This window comes from Neoarius graeffei, chromosome 1 (genome assembly GCF_027579695.1).
Source record: "Neoarius graeffei isolate fNeoGra1 chromosome 1, fNeoGra1.pri, whole genome shotgun sequence".
NCBI lineage: Eukaryota > Metazoa > Chordata > Actinopteri > Siluriformes > Ariidae > Neoarius > Neoarius graeffei.
The window spans coordinates 111,638,110-111,662,293 of record NC_083569.1 but is presented as its reverse complement, the minus strand read 5'-3'; the positions used below and the strand labels follow the sequence as shown (position 1 = coordinate 111,662,293).

At 40.3% G+C, this 24,184-nt stretch overlaps 1 protein-coding gene across 2 annotated transcripts; it reads right to left on the bottom strand.

Annotated features, from left to right (window-relative positions):
• Positions 1–299: 299 nt before the first annotated feature.
• Positions 300–6,965, bottom strand: LOC132882039 (E3 ubiquitin-protein ligase TRIM39-like). Of its 2 annotated transcripts, none has more exons than XM_060915246.1 (7): positions 6,910–6,965; positions 5,861–6,453; positions 5,654–5,749; positions 4,233–4,466; positions 3,985–4,132; positions 988–1,014; positions 300–898 (listed from the first exon to the last, which is right to left on the bottom strand). In XM_060915246.1, the coding sequence occupies exons 2-7, from the start codon at positions 6,449–6,451 to the stop codon at positions 327–329; spliced, it is 1,668 nt and encodes a 555-aa protein (XP_060771229.1). In that variant the 5' UTR covers positions 6,452–6,453; positions 6,910–6,965; the 3' UTR covers positions 300–326. The 2 variants fall into 2 exon arrangements, with proteins under 2 accessions (XP_060771229.1, XP_060771222.1); XM_060915239.1 differs by having other exon boundaries at positions 6,854–6,941.
• Positions 6,966–24,184: the final 17,219 nt, after the last annotated feature.

The following is a 24,184-nucleotide window of genomic DNA, read 5'->3' as shown; positions in this document are numbered from 1 at the left end:
CTTAAGAGCATCCCTGTTTGACAAGAGGTTAAACGAACGACGACGACGACTCTCCATAGACAAGATTTGTCTTTTGCTCATGTTAACTTTAAACAGATTAAAGTGTATGTCAGAGAACAGACAACATAAACCTAAATAAATCCAATTTTAACAGTTTTAACAACTAATATATTGTGTAAATACATTTTCTATATTTGTTAGAGACAAGTTTGATTGAAATTTTTTACTTTTTTATACATCAGAGAAAAGGCAAAGTTTTTTGTTCATAAACCATTACTCAATCTCAAAAGCAGGTGTCCAATTCCAGAAGGTATTGGTTTTTCTTCTTATTCTGTGAAGCTGGCTTCTGTGGGAAAATAATGTTCAATAGACATGATGATCAGCGGTGCTGAGTTTTTACCACCATTACTAAGACAAGGGCTGAAGAATGGATAGAGTTTCTCAGTGAAAGTCTGACCAGTGAAAGAGTAAATATGAGACTTGGCCTCAACATCATAGAAGGAGACCAAACCTCCTTCATAATCCACAAACACCCCAACCTTCTGAGGAGCCTGTTTCAGTCTCAGGGGGACGAGGGGAGATTCACAAGCCTTATATTCAGTCTTATTTCTCAGCATCAAAATCCAGTATCCATTCTTTGGACTGAACATAATTTCCCCCTTCCTGTTAATGGACTCTCGGGCCACTCCCAAATCCCAAGCTGTTTTCCCTCGGACCTGCACATCATAGTAAAATCTCCCTGAGGAGAATCCCTCCTTTCCCAGCACATTGACACAACGCTTAAACCTCTCTGGGTTATCAGGAACATTCTGTCTTTTGTTGCTATATCTCACTTGTTTCCTATTATTAGACAGCATAAGTTTAGGATTTGCTGTGTCAGGATCCAGAGTCACTTCCACTACAAAAAAGAGAAATGGCCCATGTTAACATTATTCAGATAGTGAATACAGGTATAATAAGTGATGCAATGAATGAAAGTCAGCATACCTGCATATTGTTGAAATATCTTCAGTTCTATTTGAGAAAAAAATCAGCTTTACACATTGGTCAATTATAAAAAAAAAAAAATCTAAAAAATTAGGTTATTATTATGTTAATAATCTAAAATCAGCCATGGATTGCTGCATTGGCCTAAAGGTTAGAGAAGCAGCTTTGGTTCTAAAAGGTTGCCGGTTTGATTCCCTGGACCAGCAGGAATGGCTGAAGTGCTCTTGAGCAAGGCACCTAACCCCCAAGCTACTTTGGGTATGTTGTACATCACTCTGGATAAGAGTGTCTGCTAAATGCCAGTAATGTAATCATGTTAGGTAGGCTGAGTAGTTAAACTAGTCAACAAACAGATATACATATATTGGGTTCTTCTTTTTCATATTAGGACATGGATGTTGAGGAGTTTGTCAAATTATATTTATTTATCTATCCTGTTAAATTAGACCTCCTTGGACTCAATATCACATGATCTGACATGGGTAAAACACAAATCCAAAATGGCAGTCAGCATTAATAAAATCCTCCTCACTAAAACGCACCGAACACACTTTCGCCGAATTAGATAGCTTGAAATCTTTTCTTTTATCGCTTTTAATTCTTGTCATCCAAATTTAAAAGAAATACAAATTTAACTGGCTCACCAGAATGAAGGTTTCAATGCTACAGCCAAACAACGTGAATTTGTTTGTAAATTTAATAAATTCTTACTTTCTGAAGTCTTATCGCTCAGGAAAGAATGAAATGATAGTCCTATCAGTTGAATTGTTATTGCATCCATAAGCTGTGCAATAATGTGCCATTTTGAGCTATATCTCAGACTTTGTAGTTCATGAATACAGATAACCCATGCAAACACATGAGGCGTGTAGGCGTTTGTTTACCCATTTCAAACCACATGACCACAGCACTCCAGTGGAGCCAGGGAGGTCTATCAATAGGTTTCCTAAAACAATTAAGTGTTAAGATCCGACTATATGAGGGACATCTGTGAAGGACCTGCTGCACTCCATCTTGACTTATGGTGGCCACATGTGGTGTTGTTTTGTTGGGTAGGCAGAGGTTAAATGCTCCATCCTACTTCTTATTGTCATTTCTCTGCTTGAGGGCTGTGTCTGAGTTGAAGAGAACCTGGCCTTGCTCCAAAAGGTGCACTTGCAAAGTTCCTTTACAAATTGCAAAGGATGAGGTCATTGCTGCATTTGTAGTACCTTGTAAATGGTAATTTGCAAGTTTTAATAAGGTCACTTCCAGACATTCAACATGCAAAGTGAGGGAAAAAAACATGGATGCCTCCTCAAAAGTAGGGCTTTTGTTTGCTGTCAGAGCACAAAAAGCTAGCCAACTAACTAGCAAGCAAATCTTAGTGATAACTCCTGTATTGATGACTACCTTCTCTAAACAGCAATTAGTTTCATCAATGTTGTAGACTAAACAAAGTACTGTGTCTGTACACTGTCAGAAATAGGGGTACAGTAGGAGTCCATTTCTGTCCCCCAAGGTACAAGCTACACTAATGTGCCCCCTAGGGCTCATTATTGGACCTCAGGGTAGCCATGTGTACCTTTTTAGGGCCAAAAGGTACATATATGTTCCCAAGCAGTATATAAAGGGTACAAATGAGTACCTTAGAGGGTCCTGCCCCAGTGACAAACCATTGTACCCTTCAAGGTACAATAATGTACTTTATTTTCTGAGAGTGTATATTAACTGAAACCAGTACTGTTATAAACTAATTTAAAAGTAGAGAAGGGATTATTTGCACTGTTCAGTGTGTGTCCAGCCATGTTGATTTGACGTCGCTCAGACTACCCCAAGTTGACGAGTTGAAATTGCAAGTTGAGGGGCATTTTCTGTGACTTTTACTGGTTGTAGGTGGTTGTAGCTTCATCTCAAAGGCAGTACAAGTTCAGCTTCATAGGCTGAGAGGAGGGAAAAGACATTTAGGGTTCTCACTGAAAGAAATGAGGCTCTGTATGTGGCCTGGAAAAGAGAGGCAGAAAATATGTTCATTTTGTTAGGGGCCTGGCTGTTGAGAGGTCAAGAGCTGAGGATACCCCCATGTGATGGGATGACATGTCTTTAACCTTCAGGCCAGAGAGACCATGCTGCAGTTCAAGTGGTTCTCTCTAATGATATTTCAAGTGCATGGCACATACAGGGAGCAGCAGGAGGAGCTGTTTCCTGCAGCTAGGAAAGTGCCTTCGAGTTTGCCATCCACGGAGTTGGGTGAAAGTCTACTCATAGACCTTAATGAGGATGGCAAACAGTTGAAAAACAGCCTGGTGGCCAGTGGGGCTTGGATGGGCAGAATCATTCTCATCATCTGGACCCTTAAAAGTGTTATACATAATTTTTCTCATCCAGAGCCAGACAGCTTGCATTTGAGAAGAGGGGTGTCTGCCCCAGGTATGTTTGAGTTGATCTGATTAGTCGAAATGAGCATACATGAGATCCAGGGAGCATCCAATGGTGCTGCATTGTCACAAGGGTCATGTTGATCATGGCCAAAGTTCTGAGAGGCATCATCAAAGTCTAGAGTGGACAAGCTTTTTGAAAAATGAAAGGCAATGGCTGCAACTTTCTGATTTGCCCAATACAAGTGAAGGACTGTGAATGCCTCATGGCAGTGAGGGCATCTCAAGCAGGTTTGCACCTGTGGCCTTCTAGTATTGAGACTCACTAGCTGTGACAGACAGGCAGGTATCCTAAGCTCAGCAGATAGCCTGAAATTACAAGCTAAGTGAGCAAGTGTGTGAGGGTAGCATAGCAGGCCAAAATATCACCTCAGGGACTGTATTGCTATGACAGTTATACCTGGCCCCTGTATGCCTGCAGGCACAGCAGAACCTTCCTCAGCATTGGATGCATGCTTCTATCTGTCAGCATCTGTGTAGAGATGTCCCTCTCATAGGTGGATCTCACGTGAGATGAAGAAGGAGAACTTGTTAAAGCACACCACACATTCTTACTCATGATGGAATTACAAAAACTTACCAGTCTCTGGAAGCTTTTTAATCTCCTCATTGAGAGACTCCTGAAGCTGACACAGAGCTCTCCTCAGTGTCTCCATCCTCAGGTCAGATTTATTTCTGAGATTATTCCAATTGTTATTGTGTAAAGGTCCATGAAGAAATGGGTAACTCTACAGTACAGCAGGAGAGAGGAGAAATCACTCAAAATGGGGACTGCTGTTCGGGTATATGCTGCATAGTATCACAATTGAGAAAAGGAGCATCTCTAACCTGTAGGAACTTGATGTGATCCTGTGTATGTAAGAGCTGCTCCATCTCATTGTTTTTCTTCTTTAGTTCATTGATTTCCTGCTCCAGCTCTTGAATGAACAGTTCTGTTTGCCTCTCGGTTGCTTTCTGCTTTTCTTCTATTACCTTCAACAGGTCAACCTGGCTTCTTTCAATACAGCGCATCAGGGCACTGAACATCTTCACACTTTCTGTTTTTTCCTTGTCTGTGTGTTTCTAATGCAGAAATATACACGGTGCCAGTCAGAAGTTTGGACACACCTTCGAATTCAATGGTATTTCTTTCTCCTCTCATCTCATTATCTCTAGCCGCTTTATCCTGTTCTACAGGGTCACAGGCAAGCTGGAGCCTATCCCAGCTGACTACGGGCGAAAGGTGGGGTACAGCCTGGACAAGTCACCAGGTCATCACAGGGCTGACACATAGACACAGACAACCATTCACACTCACATTCACACCTACAGTCAATTTAGAGTCACCAGTTAACCTAACCTGCATGTCTTTGGACTGTGGGGGAAACCAGAGCACCCGGAGGAAACCCATGCGGACACGGGGATAACATGCAAACTCTGCACGGAAAGGCCCTCGTCGGCCACGGGGCTTGAACCCGGACCTTCTTGCTGTGAGACAACAGCACTAACCACTACACCACCGTGCCACCCCTGGTATTTCTTTATTTTTATTAATTAAGTCACTTCATATCTTAAAGTAATGATGAATGTCATTTCCCTTGACTTAATTGAATGATTCTTGATGTAATATGCATGGATGACTACAGTTGTGGTGTAGAATAGGGCTATTTACTGGATTTTTATTATTTACTATTTACTGTTTGATCTCAAAAATTAATAAGGCAAGAAACTCATCCACTAATTAACTTTTGACGAGGCACACCTGCTAATTGAAAAGCATTCCAGGTGACTACCTCATGAAGCTGGTTAAGGTAATGCCAATCGTGTGCACAGCATCATTGAGGTAAACGGTGGCTACTTTGAAGAATCTCTCTCTCTCTCTCTCTCATTATCTCTAGCCGCTTTATCCTTCTACAGGGTCGCAGGCAAGCTGGAGCCTATCCCAGCTGACTACGGGCGAAAGGCGGGGTACACCCTGGACAAGTCGCCAGGTCATCACAGGGCTGACACATAGACACAGACAACCATTCACACTCACATTCACACCTACGGTCAATTTAGAGTCACCAGTTAACCTAACCTGCATGTCTTTGGACTGTGGGGGAAACCGGAGCACCCGGAGGAAACCCACGCGGACACGGGGAGAACATGCAAACTCCACACAGAAAGGCCCTCGCCGGCCCCGGGGCTCGAACCCAGGACCTTCTTGCTGTGAGGCGACAGCGCTAACCACTACACCACCGTGCCGCCCTTTGAAGAATCTAACTCACTTTATTGAGTTCAGCAGACTGTTTGAGTTCCTCAATCTTATGCTGTCGGTTCTGGATCATCTTCTGAACATGTTTCTGTGTCTCCACGAGGTGACTCTAATACGATGATAAAAATATGATAGCACAAATTAGAACTGATTAATTTCCAAGTCAAGTCAAATTTCCAACAAATACCGTACGTTTGCTTGGACTATATAAACATCTCACCTTCTTCTCTTGACTTTCCTCCTCCATACGAACATTGGTGTGATTCTTGTGGTCTCCCAAAATACAGAACTGACACACACACATCTGGTCGTCTCTACAGAACAGCTCCAGGGGTCTCTCATGTTTCTGACAGATGTAGTCCTCCAGGTTCTCCACAGGCTCGATCAGTTTGTGTTTATTTAATTTAGCTGTACTTTTATGAGGCATCAGATGAGTAATACATAAAGAGACTCCACAGTCCAGACAGGACCTGAGAGCCTCGAGCTTTTCCTTAGTGCAGGAGTCACACAGAACCCCTTTAGGTTTTAGGTATGAAGGCTGATCTGCAGCGCTGCTGGACTTCACCTGAGCTGACATCTTAAACTGAGCACTCAGTTCAGAAATGAAAGTATTCACACAGAGATCAGGTCTTTTGGGGAAATCCGCAATGCACATTGGACACTGGTAATGTGAACTGTTGTCCCAGAAGTCTTTAAGACAGATCTTACAGAAGTTGTGTCCACATGGAGTCGAGACTGGATCAGTGAACACATCCAGACAGATGGAGCACTGGAGCTGCTCTTCGTATAAGAGACTGCTAAAGGAAGCCATGACTGACAGAGAGGACAAAGATATTATTGTAGATGAGTGTAAACATCCCAATATTGCTAATTTTACTCAGAAACTAAATGTAAATAAAATATATGCAAACATTTTACAGAAATACATACATGATGCAAAAAAAATGCAAACAGAGTTCACAGAACTTCTCCTAAAACCTGTTTCTCTACCTGCTTGTTGCAAGGAATACATTCTCCACATGGGATAGCCTCACCCCTCCCATCAAAAAAGGGTTTAAATAAATTTACAAAGAAAATGTAAGTGTTGTAACATTTTAATCAAGTTATAAAACATAAGACAAGTGTTACAGTCAGTATTAGATACGTGCTGAACAGGTTGCACCAGTAACATGCAATAAAAGCAAAGAAATCTTGGATGCATTATCTATTTTACCTCTCCTTCCCTGTCCTTTGTTTCCCTTTCTTTTTCCTTGCTCCCTCAGAATTTACCTTCAGCAGATTTAGTCACTTGGATAAAAACTGTAGGTGCCTTAACGTGGAGATTGTGTCCTCATGAAGGCATCTGTATTCTGCTTAGAAACTGGTTATGCAGTTAGAGATTGTTTAACCCGACGCCACGCCCAGTGTTTTTGTTTCTTTGTTGGTTTTTTTTTTCTTTAAAAGAATAATTTTTCATCCAGACAGCAGACATTCATGTATAAATGCCCCATTAATACATTTCTCCAGAAATTAAATCTTACACTAGACGAATTAACAGCTTAAAAGATATTCTTAAAGTATCCTAAGAGTTTACGAAATGCTAAATTTCAATGTATTTACTTAACTTTAAGAATTCTTATAACTTTAAAGTTTGAGGTTTAGATTAAATGCAATTAAATTGACTTTCACCTAGTGTTAGGAATGATAACTTTAAGTGACTTTCCATGACTTCTTAAAGATAACAAAATGCTGTTAGAAAGAGCAGTTGTCACTTAAAGTTACTAAATTTGACATTTAAATGTACTTCAAATCACTACAACTTTTAAAAATACCAATAAAGGGTCTTTAAAGTTACGAGTATATTTAATGAATTTAAAAAGTTCAGTAAATGTACTTCAAGTTATTACTAAATTTAAGGGCTGGTCTTAAAGGTAACTTAAATACATGGCTAAATACTTAAAGGTTTATTTGAGGTTTAGATTAAATGCAATTAAATTGACATTTTCACCTAGTGTTAGGAATGATTCACTTGTGATGATTCTGCATGACAGAATGAGATGTGAGTCAGAAGGGTGGTTCTTTACTCATTGTCTGCTCAGTAAAAAGGTATGATGATGAGGATGATGTGCATTTGCAGTACCAGAATGAGATGTGATTAAAAATCAACAAAAGGTAACCCATGCGTTAGTTACATGAATATGTCAGATGTTAAGCTACACATAATCCTAAAAACAAAAAGGTTATTGAGGAAACTATGTTCCTGCTCACTGTGACTGTCTAAAGTCTCTAAATCATTCTTCCCAGTCATTACTGATATGTGAACAGCTCATCATTAGTCAGTTTTCCAGTGCTGCAGGTTGCTACTTGTAATTCCCCACCTCCAACCAGTAAAAGCCACAGAAAACTTCATCTCACTTGTCAACTTTGGGTCCTAAGCTACCAGTCAACTTCTACAGTGGATATAAAAAGTGTACACACCCCGTTTAAAATGATAGGTTTTTCTGATGTTAAAAAAAAATGAGACCACGATAAATAATTTCAAAACTTTTCCCACTTTTAATGCGGCCTATAACCTGTATAATTCAATTGAAAAACAAACACATCTGTTGGGGGGGGGGGGGGGGGGGACATAAAAAATAAAACCATACAATAAGCTGGTTGCATAAGTGTGCACACCCTTAAACTAATACTTTGTTGAAGCACCTTTTGATTTAATTACAGCACTCAATCTTTTTGGGTAGGAGTCTATCAGCCTGCCACATCTAGACTTGCCCACTCTTCCTTGCAAAAGTGCTCCAAATCTGTCAGATTGCGAGGGCATCTCTTGTGCACAGCTCTCTTCAGGTCACCCCACAGATTTCCAATTGGATTTAGGTCTGGGCTCTGGCTGGGCAATTCCAAAACTTTTTTGGGGGTCATTGTCATGCTGAAAGATAAAATTCCTCTTCATCTTCAGCTTTCTAGCAGACACCTGAAGGTTTTGAGCCAAAATTGACTGGTATTTAGAACTGTTCATAATTCCCTCCACCTTGACTAAAGCTCCTGTTCCAGCTGAAGAAAAACAACCCCAAAACATGATGCTGCCACCACCATGCTTCACCGTGGGTATGGTGTTCTTCTGGTGATGTGCAGTGTTGTTTTTGCACCAAATATACCTTTTGGAATTGTGGCCAAAATGTTCAACCTTGGTTTCATCAGACCATAACACATTTTCCCACATGCTTTTGGGAGAGTTGATGTATTTTTTTTTTGCAAAATGTAGTCAGGCTTGGATGTTTTTTCTTTGACTCTACCTCATAGTCCAGACATATGGAGAATACAAGAGCTTGTGGTCACATGTAGTATACAACCAATACTTGCCAGAAATTCCTGCAGCTCCTTCCGTGTTGCTGTGGGCCTCTTGGCAGCCTCCGTGACCAATTTTCATCTTGTCTTTTCATCAATTTTGGAGGGACGTCCAGTTCTCGGTAATATCACTGTTGTCCCATATTTTCTCCACTTCTTGATGACTGTCTTCACTGTGCTCCATGGTATAGCTAATGCTATGGAAATTTTTTGTACCCTTCTCCTGACTGATACCTTTCAACACTGAGATCCCTTTGATGCTTTGTAAGCTGTCTGTGAACCCTGGCTTTTGCTGGAGGATGCAACGGAGTAAATGTCTGAACCTTATTTGGGGTTAATCAGAGTCATTTTAATTGATGGCAGGTGTGAACCGAAAAAGACTGAATGCTGTAATTAAATCAAAAGGTGCTTCAACATAGTATTAGTTTAAGGGTGTGCACACTTATGCAAACAGCTTATTGTACATTTTTTATTTTTTATGTTTTTCTCCCGAACAGGTGTTTGTTTGTTTGTTTGTTTGTTTGTTTTCAATTGAATTGTATAGGTTATGGGTTACATTAAAGTTGGGAAAAGTTTTGAAATTATTTATCGTGGTCTCTTTTTTTTTTTACATCACTTTAACAGGGTGTGTACACTTTTTATATCCACTGTAGCTGGAATGTTGCCATGTATAACAGTCTTCACCACATTGCATCCATGTGGATGACAACTATGGATGACAACTATTTCTAATAGAACAATTAATTAACTTAGGGCCATGTGGCCCTAAATTCTGTACTATTTTTTCCTGCTTCACCATGACCCAATTCAAGATACTATGTCATGCATCACGTGGTGGGCTTTCTCCGATTGTGCAAGGCATTGTAGGATACAAATTTGAAACAGGAGAGAAAAATAGAGGATGCGAGTGTGCAAATGAAACGTGAAAGACCGACTACAGTAACGGAAAGCGAGAAGAAAAGATGTTATGTTGTGAAGGAAAGGAAACACAGGACTAAACTAATAAATATTGGCGATCAGCGAGCACCTCAGTGTGATCAGCTGTTCGTATAGTGACAGAATGTTGGAACTGTCAGTGCACGGTCAAAGGTAAACCTGTGCATGCGCACACTGTCATGGCGACCTGTTGCAAGGAGTGTCTGAGCGCAGGCTCACATGATTGACAGCTGCCTCCGCCACTCCCTGCTACGCTGAATCGCAGTGCTGCTCTACCAGCGCATGGCTTGACAGCACGCGCGCTGAACAGGCAGCCAATCACAATGCTAATTAGCAGGGCAGCAGTCGTTTTAGAACGATAGGCAGAATTGACATTCAGTTTGTAACGAAGCAGCAGCACAGCAGTCGCAAAGAGAATTTGCAACTAACAAACTTTACAGCACATCGGGGGAAAAAGGGACGAAAAAGGCTACCGGTAAACCCACTGAACTTTTTTATATGCAGACGCTGCGCTCGCAGTAATCCATGGGCATTCAGGAAGTCTCTGTTGCTAGTGGCTGTGTTGGACTGGGAGCTGGGATGTCTGGGAGTCTGGCGGGAGACTGGGACTTTGCAGGCGAGTTCGGTGTATCTGACAGCTGCAGTGCGCATGGATCTCGCAAAGATAGCAGAAGTCCACAGACATGTCCTGGCAGAAAAACTGCAGAAAATCTTTTCAGACATCTCCCTGGAAGATCTGGCAAGACCAAAGGAGATCCAACTCCTCATCAGCCACAAAGAAGGGCAGCTGGTACCCCAGAAGGTTCATTCCGTCGGTGACTTGGTGCTCTGGGACGGCCCGCTTGGCAAAACCATTGGAGGCACACACCCGGACCTCTTTGAAGAAGTCACCTTAACGGCCCACACCTCCAAGACTCACTTTGCAAGATCCATGCGCACTGCAGCTGTCAGATACACCGAACTCACCTGCAAAGTCCCAGTCTCCCGCCAGTCTCCCAGACATCCCAGCTCCCAGTCCAACACAGCCACTAGCAACAGAGACTTCCTGGAGTGGTGGAAATGGGAAAGCATTGGAGCAGCTTGCGAACCGAGATGCAGAGGATGTCGCTGCAGGAACTGTCAGCCTGGTGGGAAAGAAATGACACTGGCCGAAGAAAGGGAGATGGAGATGGTGAAGACGGCTTGACTTATGTGGCCGGAGACCACCACAGCCCTGAACCACACTGGCACACCAAGTACCTATGGAAAGAAGACCCAGCATCTCTTCCCAACAACAAGAGAGCAGTTGAAGCCACGTTCCGCAGAACTGAGAGGCAGCTGGCGAAGGAACCGGAGTGGAAAGTGGAAAGTTTAGAACCAACCTAAAGCCATCGGAAAAGAGGGATGCAGCACAACAACTTGGTGCCTGCAAAAGATGCCTCGAAGTCCACACTGGTGAAAGCTGCAAGAAAACCACTTACCTGTGCGGGAATCCAGAATGCAAAGCTCAACACCACTACCTCCTCTGTCCAGTTACCAGACCCCAGACTTCCTCTGTCTGCTTGACTGCGGAAAGCGAGCAATTTCATGCACATTATTTGCTTGGGAATCCCCTCAAATTAGATAACTTCCCAGCCACAGAATGGCCTGATATTTTGAGAGATATTACGGAAATAAACATATATCACAATGACCACATTTCAGAGGGAACTAAATTTGGTAAACTCGGATGTATGGATGCTGTCAGTCCCCCAACTCACTTGCTCGAGTTTGTTGACAGTGTAGTGGCTGGCTGCTTTATGTCCTAGGGTGCCCTCATGCCTGTGTTACCTTCTGGCCCTAAATTCCTGACTGGTGCATTTCATGGATGTTATTCCTATGTGGATATGAGCATAACTGCTGTGCAACAGCTTTTTCTAGGATCTTTGAGATAAAGGGGAGGTTTGATATTGGTCAATAATTGGACAGTTGACAGGGGTCAAGGTCTGGGTTTTTTTTAATCAGGGGTTTGATAACTGCTAGTTTAAAGGATTTGGGTACATAGCCAATCCTAAGAGAAGAATTTATTATTTTTAGAAGCGGTTCAATTACTTGAGGTATTATCTGTTTGAATAGACATGTAGGTAAGGGATCTAGTACACAAGTTGAGGCTTTTGATGTGGAGATTCATGAAAGTAGTTCAGTTTCTCTAAGGGGAGTAAAACATTCTAATTGCTGATCTGATACAGTTATATTGTTAACTACATTGTTACTTAAATTGTCTGAACTTAAATTAGTTGTTTGAATTTTTTTTCAGATATTTTCAATTTTGTCACTGAAAAAAAATCCATGAAGTCGTTGCTACTACATACTGCAGGTGTGCATGTGTCTATAGTGGACTTATTCCTGGTTAATTTTGCTACAGTATTTATGATATAGCTGGAAAATTATTGTTTGTTCCTCACAGAGTAACCGTTGCAATGACAGGTAGTGTACGTCATTCACCCTTTTTGGAGGCTGTAGTACATGAGTCCAGTAGGGGGTGTATGGGGATTAGCAGAGGTCAAGGTTGGTGTTGAATGTACAAGAAGTGTAATCAGAAGGGGGGGGTCCAGGTTGTTGTTATCTTGCCATGCTGTTTATGGTCCAGTAAAAAGCCCGCTAAACTATATTCCTGCTGTGTGGACATTCGTTCTGTTTTTTTTTTTTTTTATGAAGATGCAACAGTATTAAATAGGAATCTAGGATTATTTTTATCATCTTCTATTAGGGAGGAGAGATATGTTGATCTAGCAGCACTAAGAGCTTTTCTATACTTCAGGAAGCTCTCCTTCCACGCTAATTTGAACGCTACCCATTTTGTTTGACACCATTTACATTCCAATTTTCGAGTGGTCTGTTTTAAAGTCCGAGTGTCATCGTTATACCAGGGTGCTAATTTTTTCTCTCTAATCATGTTCCTTTTAAGAGGAGCTACATTATCTAAAGTATAGCGGAACGTTGACTCTAAGCATTCAGTTGCCTGATCAAGTTCTGTGGGGTCTGACAGTGACCCAATCAAAGTTGATAACTCTGGGAGATTATTTATAAAAATCTGTGCAGTAATTGACGTGAATGTACGTTTAACTACATACATTATATTAGTATGAAGAACTTCAAATGTATTAAATTTATAACCAGGCTTTTGTGTTACACCTAGATAATCATTATAAATAACCACAACACCTCCTCCTCTGCCAGTTAGACGAGGCTCGTGTATATAACTGTATCCAGGAGGACTTGCTTCATTTAATGCTATATATTCATTTGGCTTAATCCATGTTTCAGTTAAACACAGTACATTAAACTCCTGATCAGTAGTAAGTTCATTAACAATTAGCGCTTTAGATGTAAGAGATCTAATATTTAATAGCCCCACCTTTAGAGCAAAGGTGCTGGCAGCAGCTGTACAGTCAGTATGATCTAATTTTATATTGATTAGGTTACTGGAACAAACTCTGAGTATTTCTACTTTTTTGTTGAGCTCGGGGAACAGACACAGTCTCGATGTAGTGGACCCTGAGTGACGACTCTGTGCAGCTAGCAGACAGTCAGTTTAGCCTGTTCGTCTGCTCCCTGGCTTTGGCTCTGGATTGTCAGAAGACCTGTTCTGAGACTATGAGCTATGCTGCAAAAAATGAAAGCAGCACCTTCCCAAGTGGGATGGATACCATCCTGCCCTAACAGGCCAGCAGTGCCCTCAAAATTAGTCCAATTATCTATAAAGCCCACACTGTTTTCAGAGCACCACCTGGACAACCAGCAGTTCAGCTACCATAACCTGCTGTAAGCTATATCGTCACACTGCATTGGAATGGGGCCAGAGCATACTACAGCATCGAACATTGTCTTCACTAATTTAAACACCTCTACAACGTTACTTTTAGGAACCTCAGACTGACGAAGGCATATATCATTAGCTCCTACATGGATAACTATCTTTGAGAACCTGTACTTGCCTAGGACCCTAAGATTACCTGCTATGTCCGGCACCCTGGCTCTCAGTATACACCTGACTAAAGCTGCTGGTGCCTAGCTAATTTCATGTGCCGTATGATAGAGTCCCCTATAACCAGAGCTCTTTCAGGTTTCTCAGTGGGTGCATCACTGAGGAGGGCAAGCCTGTTAGACACGTGAAGCAGAGAGGAGTGGTGCTCCTGTGGGTGAGCCTTAGCGGTAGCTTTGGCTCTATGCTTATGCCGCCAAGTCATCACCCATTCGCCCCACTGTGAGGACTCTAATGTCAGAGTTGGGGGATTACTAACTCCACCTAGGGCATCCAGACTTTCCCCTGCAGAAACTACACTGTTCTCATTCTCACTAACTCTCTCTGAAGTCTGGATACGTACCTCCAAAGCTGCACTCTTCTCTGTCAGAGAGGTAACTAATCTGCATTTATCACAAATAAAGCTATCACTAGCAACGGCGGAAAAATGACTAAAGGGCAATTCCATGTAAATGTCAACCTCACCATGCAAAAATAAAGCAACATGTAATACATCAAAACCACTCCCAGAGATATCACCTAAGCCTGTATTTTACAGATGTGAATAAGTTGAACCAATTTGTCACAAGAATTGTTCCCTTCGCCTTAATATGTCAGTCTTTCTTTCTTATAATGTAAAACCCAAGCTAAAATCAACTTTGATCGTGTACAATTCTATATTATTGCCACAAGCCACAGAAATGTATGCTAAAATCCACAAAACAGCAAAACAATAGCCATCCTAAATATTATTTAAGAACTTTGATAGTTTTAGCTGATATTTAGAGAGTTTTTCAAAGGGTTATGGTGGTTAAATTGCTGATTTTCTAAACATATGCCATGCCTATTTCAGACGCGTCACATCCATAACGGAATTTCGTCACATCCATAACGCTGACTTTTCCTTCTGAAACTCTGCATGAAATACAAAATATTTTAAACAAAGATTTTTTAATATTCACCTTGGACCCCTCTATCAAATGGATATCTCCATTTCGACATTAGGTTTACAATTTCACAGAGTTTGATAAAAATGTACAGTCACCCAAGAAAAGTGATACTTTTTCTGTCACATCCATAACGCATCTTTTATTGGCATTTTCTGGCATGCCCTAGATGTACTATGGGAATTGTTCTTGCTCTATCACTTCTCCAGTATGGTACAGCCTCAAAATATGCAACACCTGTTTAAATACTGGGAGACAATAAAACATGCACTGGGTCATTTGTTGCCATTTTGAGTTCAAGTGTCACGTCCATAATGCTGGAATTGCTCTAAACATCCTGCACTCAGCACACTGAACAAGCTAAAGGTGTGCCATGATGAACGGATCCACATACTTTAATCGAAGATCTGTTGATATTACAGCAGATCCGATGTGGATGGCCTCTGCTTGTGATCTTTACATGGGAGGAGGGAAAAAAAAAAGAAAAGAAAGCTTCCGGTCTTGGCATTCTTCTGAAAAAAATTAAAATGCAGAAAAAGGAAAGTGAAAGTACAGACAAAATGAAAAGGATACCGGAAAATTATTTGGAGAGAAAAAAAAAAGTTTAGTGATCAACACCAACACTCACAGAAAAAAGACTTGTTACAAACAACTCTGAAACCAGGAAGTACATAATACAAAAAAAAAAAAAATTTGAGAGGAACCAGAATCAAAATGGAATCCATCTGCTTATGGGTTACACCAGATAGTGGGATCATAGTGCCACAATTTGGCTAAATATTTACAATTTGGGACATGTTCCCTTGCAACTGCCATCCATGTACAGACCAAATTTCGTAACAGGCCATTCTCAATGATAAATATTGCCTGTGAAATTGCATTGAATATGGCAACAATGTATGTTGAATAAAACTTTAATACTAGGATATGTGAGGGTGGGTTCCAAAGAAAGAGCAAACCAAATTTTAGCAGTCTCACAGGAACATTTGAGAGGTTGAGGGTTTTTCCTCCCTTCTCTAAATTCAGGTAAATACATTTCAGGAAAACCAAGGAGCATCCTCATGGGGTGTTCTTTGAACTGCAATGCATCAACAGACTCTGCAAATGATGCACAGCAACTTTCCTTAGAATTGGATTGACAGAGTAGTTGTTCGGCTGAAACCCAGGACAATACATGAACATGGCGCTTTAACACCACCATCTGGCCACTACAGTACTCACATGCCTCAATATAGCCTCTTTCTGTCACACAAATGTTGACAAGTTGAATTATGTGTATTACATATTTTTACTTGATCTTGAAAAAGTCTCTTTTTTTTGCAAAAAAAAAAATCACTGCTCAGGTAGTTAACCATATTTACTAATCTCAGGAACCTTTTCCATTTCCTCACTGAGAGTTTCCTGAAGCTGAGTCAGAGCTCTCCTCAGAGTCTCCACACTCAGATGAGAGTTAATTATGACATCAGTCCAGTCCTGGGTGTGTGGAGGGCTGCACAGTGACGGGTAAATCTACAGTACAGCAGGAGAGAGAAGTCCCTCAGCATGGGGACTACTGTCCTGTCATGTGCTGCATTAATTTACCATTGAGAAACAGAGGGACTCTGACCTGTAGGAGGTGGAGGTGATCCTCAGTGTGTGAGAGCTGCTCCAGATCAGTGTTTCTCTTCTTTAGCTCAATGATTTCCTGCTCCAGCTCTTTAATGAACTCTTCAGCCTGCATCTCTGCTGCTTTCTGCTTCTTCTCCATCACCTTAAGTAGCTCAGCCTGGCTTCTCTTCATGCAGCACATCAGATCATTGAAGATCTCCACAACATCTGCTTTCTCCTTCTCTGTTTTTGCAACATGACCTATTTTCTTAGCATTGGAAGTTGATTGGTTAAGAAACCTAATTTATAAATTTAGAAGTTTTTCAGGATTTAGGCTTCATTACAGTCCAGACACAGCATTGATTAAAGTAGTAAATGACCCATTACTGGCCTCTGACCAGGGCTGTTTTTCTTTCCTTGTGCAACCTTATCTCAGTGCAGTTTTAGATACTATAGACAATATTAATTTAGATAGAGTAGACTATGCATATAAAAGTAAAGTCTGGAGTTCCATAACATTGTATTTTAGGATGACTGTTTTTCTTTTTCTCCTTATACAGTGACTGCAGAAGTATTCTGCCCCTTAAAAGTAATCAGATTCATCTGAATTACAAATGACACATTGTTCAGGCCAGGTTTTTTTTTAACCAATATGCTCTTAAAGTAAAAATCAAAATTAATTATTTGTCAGCAGCTCTTTCAAAAAAATTAAAACTGAAAAATGCAGATAGACCCCAATTTCAAAAATGTTCGGACGCTGTGTAAAACAGAATGTGATGATTTGCAAATAATGCAAATCCTATATTTCATTGAAAATACTACAAAAAGACAACATATCAAAATGTTGAAAGAGAATGTTTTAAATTGTTTTATTGAAACAATTGACTCTGACTAATTTTGAATGTGATGCCAGTAACACGTTTCAAAAAAGTTGGGACAGGGGCATGTTTACCACTGTGTTGCATCACCTCGACTTTTAACAACACTCTGTAAACGTTTGGCAACTGACGAGACCAATTGTTGTAGTTTTGAAAGAGAAATGTTGTCCCATTCTTGCCTGATACCCTAAGATTAGATTTGTCTTGCAGTTGATATTTGACAGTGTTGGCATCAACATAAATACAATACACTGTGTGCTACAAGTGCCTAATTATAGCAATCCACATTGGATCTAGATTCAGTTAGGGTTTTTCCCCCCCTAATAAAAATTTTATTTAAATCCATTTCATCTAATTGAACTAACATATTAATAGAGGGCATTCAAAAACTTTGGCAGTCACTAATACACAATAAAAAGTTCTAGCACTGCAAATCTCACCATGAGGTGGCACTCAAACTCAAGAAGGGGAAGAAAAAAGGAAAAACACCCTTTAAATGCCACTAACAGTCTCATATGATTGTGCTACCTTTACAAAAGAAAAAAAATAATGTGAAATGTACTTCTTTTATAAAAATGCAAATAAATAAAATTATGAGGAAAACACGTGTAACATTTCAAATGTGAAAATTAGACAGCCATGATGTAAATTTTCAGGTGATACGAAACAAGCAATTACAGTGTAACTAAAGGTAGAAAATAATAACTGTGGCTTTATATGCGTACTTCAACTAAAAACGCACTTGGAACATCATTATAAGGTTTCTGATGAGTGATCATGGAGTAGCATCGACAAGTTCGAAGCTTTCAAAACTGGAGTCCATCCACTATGTTACTAAACGCAACCTCTGGAAATTCATTTTAGTTTAATTATTTTAAATCCACCAACTATAAATATTATTCTTCTCATTATTATTATTATTATTATTATTAAAAGTCAACTGTGACGTAAAGTGACCTGAGCAATTGATAACATTAGCTTTAACTACTTTGTACACCAGAACACAAATAAAGGCAATGTAATGATGTTAAGATTTGAAAAAAAAAAAGCAACTGGTTTTTCTTCATTTTTTGAAGATACTACAGTTTTTAAAAAAATTCTAATTACCAATTTTTCACACAGTGCTTTGTACTATCATCAAATACATATTTATTTTTTAAATATTGTGTTTTAAACATACCTGGAGCAGTAGCATTTTCTTCTCTGCCACTTTACTCGATTTTACAAAACAATTCAAATGAAAACTCATGACATTGTCTTTTCCTAGGATGGCACATCCTTTCAGATCTGTTCAAAAGGAATTTTATTCTAAAGCATAATATACCAGAAACGTTGCCACCACAACACTACATGTGCTTTTTCCCCAAAGTTTCCTGGGGTAAGTCTTCAGGAACCCAGGAACTTTAGGTCCTCAGTTGAGGAACCTTGGCTGGTTTTAGTCTCTGCATGGAGTTTCCGGAAACCTTTGGTAGTTTGCAGTGCTCATCATTGCCCATTGGTTAAACACAATTTTCACAAATAATTACTAACATTTGGCGTACATCAAAAGCCATAGGTCTGTTTATTCGTTTCATACAAGAATTGTTCCAAAACATTTTAATAGTGTTACAGTACTCAAGACTGGTCTTTGTTTCAAAACCACTTTTTGAAGGTCTCGATCTTGTCTCAGAATCAACTACGTTTTTCCTCAGTCTTGTCTCGGTCTCGGACATAGAGGACTCCGGATTTTATTTCAAGATTGGTCAAGACCACAACTGTAGGGATTTCACTAAACTGCCTGTGTATTGTCCGATTTATTTGTTAACATCGTTACTGTCATTGGATGTAAAATTTCCTTCTTCAAATGCGACCAAGAACGTGACTCACTGGGGATTCAAAGTTTTTCTTCCTGTTAATGGCCATCCCCCCTTCACACCTACTGGTCTGGTTCTGGTCTTGACTTGGTCTCAACCCCTCAAAGTCTTGGTCTTATTCTTGGTCTCTATACACTCTGGTCTCGGTCATGACTTGGTCTTGGTTAAGGTGGTCTTGACTACAACACTAGCAGAAGTTCCTCATGCACTCTGAGAAACTTTATACTCAGTATCACTTCTGAGAGAACGGTTTCCCTGCTCACGCATAACGGAGTCATTGTGTTGTTTCCTTGCCATGTGTTGTTTCCTTGCGACATTAGAAACTATAGAAACAATACATCAGTGCTCAGCAATGCATTATATCCCAACATCTCATCGATGAATAATAATGATGTGTGGCACATTTTAGTTTCTCATCTAAATGAATTTTGGGGAAAACAAACAAAACCAAGTCATGTTCTTGGTCATGGTTTAGGTGGTCTTGACTACAAAACTACATTTTAACTCCTGAACAATTTGTGGAAATGTGCAAGTTGGGTTATCTCATCTCATTATCTCTAGCCGCTTTATCCTTCTACAGGGTCGCAGGCAAGCTGGAGCCTATCCCAGCTGACTATGGGCGAAAGGCAGGGTACACCCTGGACAATTCGCCAGGTCATCACAGGGCTGACACATAGACACAGACAACCATTCACACTCACATTCACACCTACGGTCAATTTAGAGCCACCAGTTAACCTAACCTGCATGTCTTTGGACTGTGGGGGAAACCGGAGCACCCGGAGGAAACCCACGCGGACACGGGGAGAACATGCAAACTCCGCACAGAAAGGCCCTCGCCGGCCACAGGGCTCGAACCCGGACCTTCTTGCTGTGAGGCGACAGCGCTAACCACTACACCACCGTGCCGCCAAGTTGGGTTATGTTAAATTATATCTTAACATCTTGAATAGAGGCAAATTTGTTGAGTGTTTCTTATTATGAGATTATTCCAAATTAAATACAAGATTATTCAACTTGTATTTAAATTGTATTATTCTCATCATAGATAATTTGGTTCATGCTAGAAATAAATGCCTAAAACTAGAAAAACAAGCAAACAAAAAAACCTGCCAATAGATCAAGATGATTTCAAGCTTGGAATTGGTTACAATTGTTTAGAAACAGGTTTAATAAATGTATATTTGGTTTACTGTAATCTTATTATTGGGAACACGAGATGAATATGACTATATCTATAATGTTTTTACTTACGAAGGTGTCTTCCCCCCCCAGTGTGCTTAAAATTTTAAGTATTTAGGGGCGGAGCCAGCAGCACTATTTTTTTCACTGACAAGTTTACAACAAGCGACACCAAACATCAACATCTTTTTAAACTTTTTACACTATTTAAATAAATAGCAATTTGTTCCATTTTTCATTAATCATCTTCTAAACCTTGGGTTTACATGCAAAATCACCATGGAAGTGGATGGAAATAAAAATCCAGTCCTGCACGTCTCTAATGAAGGGTCCAGAGCTGCTATTAAACGTTACCTGCCTGAGAAAGCTTCAGGTGTGTTATGGTATACAGCTGTTTTTGTGATCATTTGCTTTTCTTTCATTTTTAGTATCTTCACAATGTAGAGAAATCAGCAGATAAGTACATGCTACAAGTATATTTTATAGTTTATATGTACATGGTATATTAATCAAGTATACTCTGGATTTTTGTGTGATTTGCTTTGTAGTCATCCAGTTTCCTTTGCCAGGCCTTGCAATGGCTTTACTAATTGGTTCTGCACTTTTTTGTTGGACTAAAATCCTGTCCTTTTGATCAAATATATCTTGATTCTTGTTCCCTTCCATAACATCAGAACATATCTACATACATTACATAAACGCGAATGTTTTACTGGGAAATACACCACTCGTGTTTTTTTATACGAGCTCCATCCGGGACATGGAGAACCAAAACCATGACATAAATCTGGATCACTTGTGAAGAAATCAATGAACTGTTTTGATAAATTTGGGGACTTTTTATTTGTAAATGTTTCGATATAATAAGAAGAAAAATCACATGTTGGCTTGAAGATATGAAGTTTATCTTCTCGTGTTGAAAAACACATTTTTCGTACAAAATACATTGCAAATCTGAGTGACACATTTAAATAATATTGGATGTTGTTGAGTGGTCTATCAGATATATGGCATTCAGCTAGCATGATACTGAACGAGTTGAAGATGAGTAGCTGAATGGAATACATCTAATAGACCACGAAAAAACCCCAGCCAGTATGATTATTACACATACACACTCACTCTTCCAGTTTTTCAATGTCCGTTGGTATGTTTTTCTCTTTTAAACAGAGGGGAACTCTCAGGGCCTTCTAGTCCTTCAGAGAAGCCCAAACATACCAGCATTTCAAATGCTATATTTAATTTCTTTCATTCTTTCATAATTTCCTGGTAATTATTCTCTTCTGATTCTAATTTTGCCTCATTTTCTATCAAATTTGCTTCAGAAATGAAAGGGTTACTGTCCTGAAAACATTAAGATTGAGTTATCTAATGAGATTGTTTTGTTTGTTGTGTCTAGGCTGAGAAGAGTTTAGAGCTGCTCACTCATTGGTTAGGACTTCATTGCTGGGACAGAAGGCCATGGCAGTGTATGTTTATGTAGGAAGTGACAGATGAGTTAATTAACTTATCAGATTTTGATTTATAGTGGGAGGGGCCAAAAATGTATCGCCCTCAGCCTCCTCGAAGGCCAACGTGAGCTGGCACCGTCAGCGTAGCAGTGAAGTCACCTTCCAGCCGGTGTACGCGTAGCGTTCATCAGTAGTGTTAGTGAATGCTAATAAGGCGGTCAAGCCAGTGCTACCTATCAAGAGCAAGTAGCACAGACTATCGACTGAGAAACGAAGATTTCTGGTCTCCAGACTCTTCTTCCACACTGCACGCTCACTACAGTATTATTCACTCAGACTTAAGTATTCATTTCCCTGTGTAATTTACTGAGTTACTTTTAAAATCAACATCGACAGCTACACACGATGGAGCAACCTGGCAGCCTGATGCTAATCCCTTACAAAATCCTTTGCCCTGTTGCTTTTTTGGTGTCTGGCTAAGCTTTGGCTGAGCTCAAGTCCCAGCTCTAATAGTAACAGTTCACCACTGAACGTACACTACCGTTCAAAAGTTTGGGGTCACTTTGAAATGTCCTTATTTTTGAAAGAAAAGCACTGTTCTTTTCAATGAAGATCACTTTAAACTAATCAGAAATACACTCTATACATTGCTAATGTGGTAAATGACTATTCTAGCTGCAAATGTCTGGTTTTTGGTGCAATATCTCCATAGGTGTATAGAGGCCCATTTCCAGCAACTCTCACTCCAGTGTTCTAATTAGGGGCCAAGCAGCGAAGCTGGCGAAGGCCCTTAATGTGTTTGTAGGTTTTCTTATTATTTTTCACAATTCAACTTTCTCCTTAGGGATGTCTATGGCAGCCCATAGAACCGTACGTAGGAAAATGCTCAAATTTGGCACACACATTCTAGACAGTCTCATGATTCTCCACAACAAATTTTAGGTCCCCACCCCAACCCTCTAGCGCCACCAGCAGGTCAAAGTTGCAGGCACATTTCTGCTTGTAACTTTTGAACGGTACGTCCAATTTTCAAAAAATTGGTATCCCTGGAATCCTTGGGCCAAGACGAATCCAACGCACCCTATGACGTCATTTTCCGCCAGGATAGTTTTCCCGCCATTTTGAATTTTGTCAAAAACACTAAAAATGCTACTCCTCCCTCAATTCTTGACCAATTTATCTCTAATTTGGTATATAACATCTTTGGACTGAGCCTCACACAAAACATGAAAAGATTTTTGATATCTCTTATCGTTTGGCCGTGACAGCCAATCAAACGCGTCCTAAAAGTCGCCAAACAGGAAGTGAGCTCATATCTCGGCAACCCTTCATAGGAATGTTTTTAAATTTTTCACACAGGATTCTAGTCTATCTCAGGACTCCCCACAAAAAAATCCAGATCCCCAGCTCAAACCCTCTAGCGCCACCAACAGGTCAAAATTTGAGGTACATTTCTGCTTGTAATTTTTGAACCGTACGCCCGATTGTCAAAAACTTGGTATTGCTAGAATCCTTGGACCAAGACGAATCCAACGCACCCTATGACGTCATGTCCACCAGAATAGAATGTCCGCCATTTTGGATTTTGTGAAAATCAAGAAAATGCTTCTCCTTCTGCAAATTTAGTCAGATTTTCCCAAAAAGTGGTTTGCATCCACATTCTAGACAGTCTCATGATTGCCTTCAAGAAATTTTAGGTCCCCACCCCCAACCCTCTAGCGCCACCAGCAGGTGAAAGTTTCAAGTACCTTTCTGCTTGTAACTTTTGAACCGTACGTCCGATTTTCAAAAACTTGGTAATCACTGGAATCTTTGGGCCAAGACGAATCCAACGCACCCTATGACGTCATTTTCTGCCAGAATAGTTTCCCGCCATTTTGAACTTTGTGAAAAACAATAAAAATGCTACTCCTCCCTCAATTTTTGACCAATTTTTCTCTAATTCGGTATATAGCATCTTTGGACTGAGCCTCACAAAAAACATGAATGGATTTTTGATATCTTTCATTGTATGGCCGTGACAGCCAATCAAACGCGTCTTAAAAGTCGCCAAACAGGAAGTGAGGTCATATCTCGGCAGCCCTTTGACGGACTGGAACCCAACTTGGTACACATGACCAGTACCCTCTCCAAAGCATGCAAATTGAAGTTGGTGAGATTTGTCCCATAGGGGGCGCTGCAATTAGCAAAAATGCTAACAGGTCAAAATTGGAGGTACATTTCTGCTTGTTACTTTTGAACCGTATGTCTGATCATCAAAATCTTAGTATATCGCTGGAATCCTTAGGTCAAAACGAATCTAACGCTCCCTATGGCGTCATATTCTGCTTGGCCCCCACATTGCTGCTTGCAGCTATATTGGTACAATGTGTTTGCTCATTGCCTCAGAAGGCTAATGGATGAT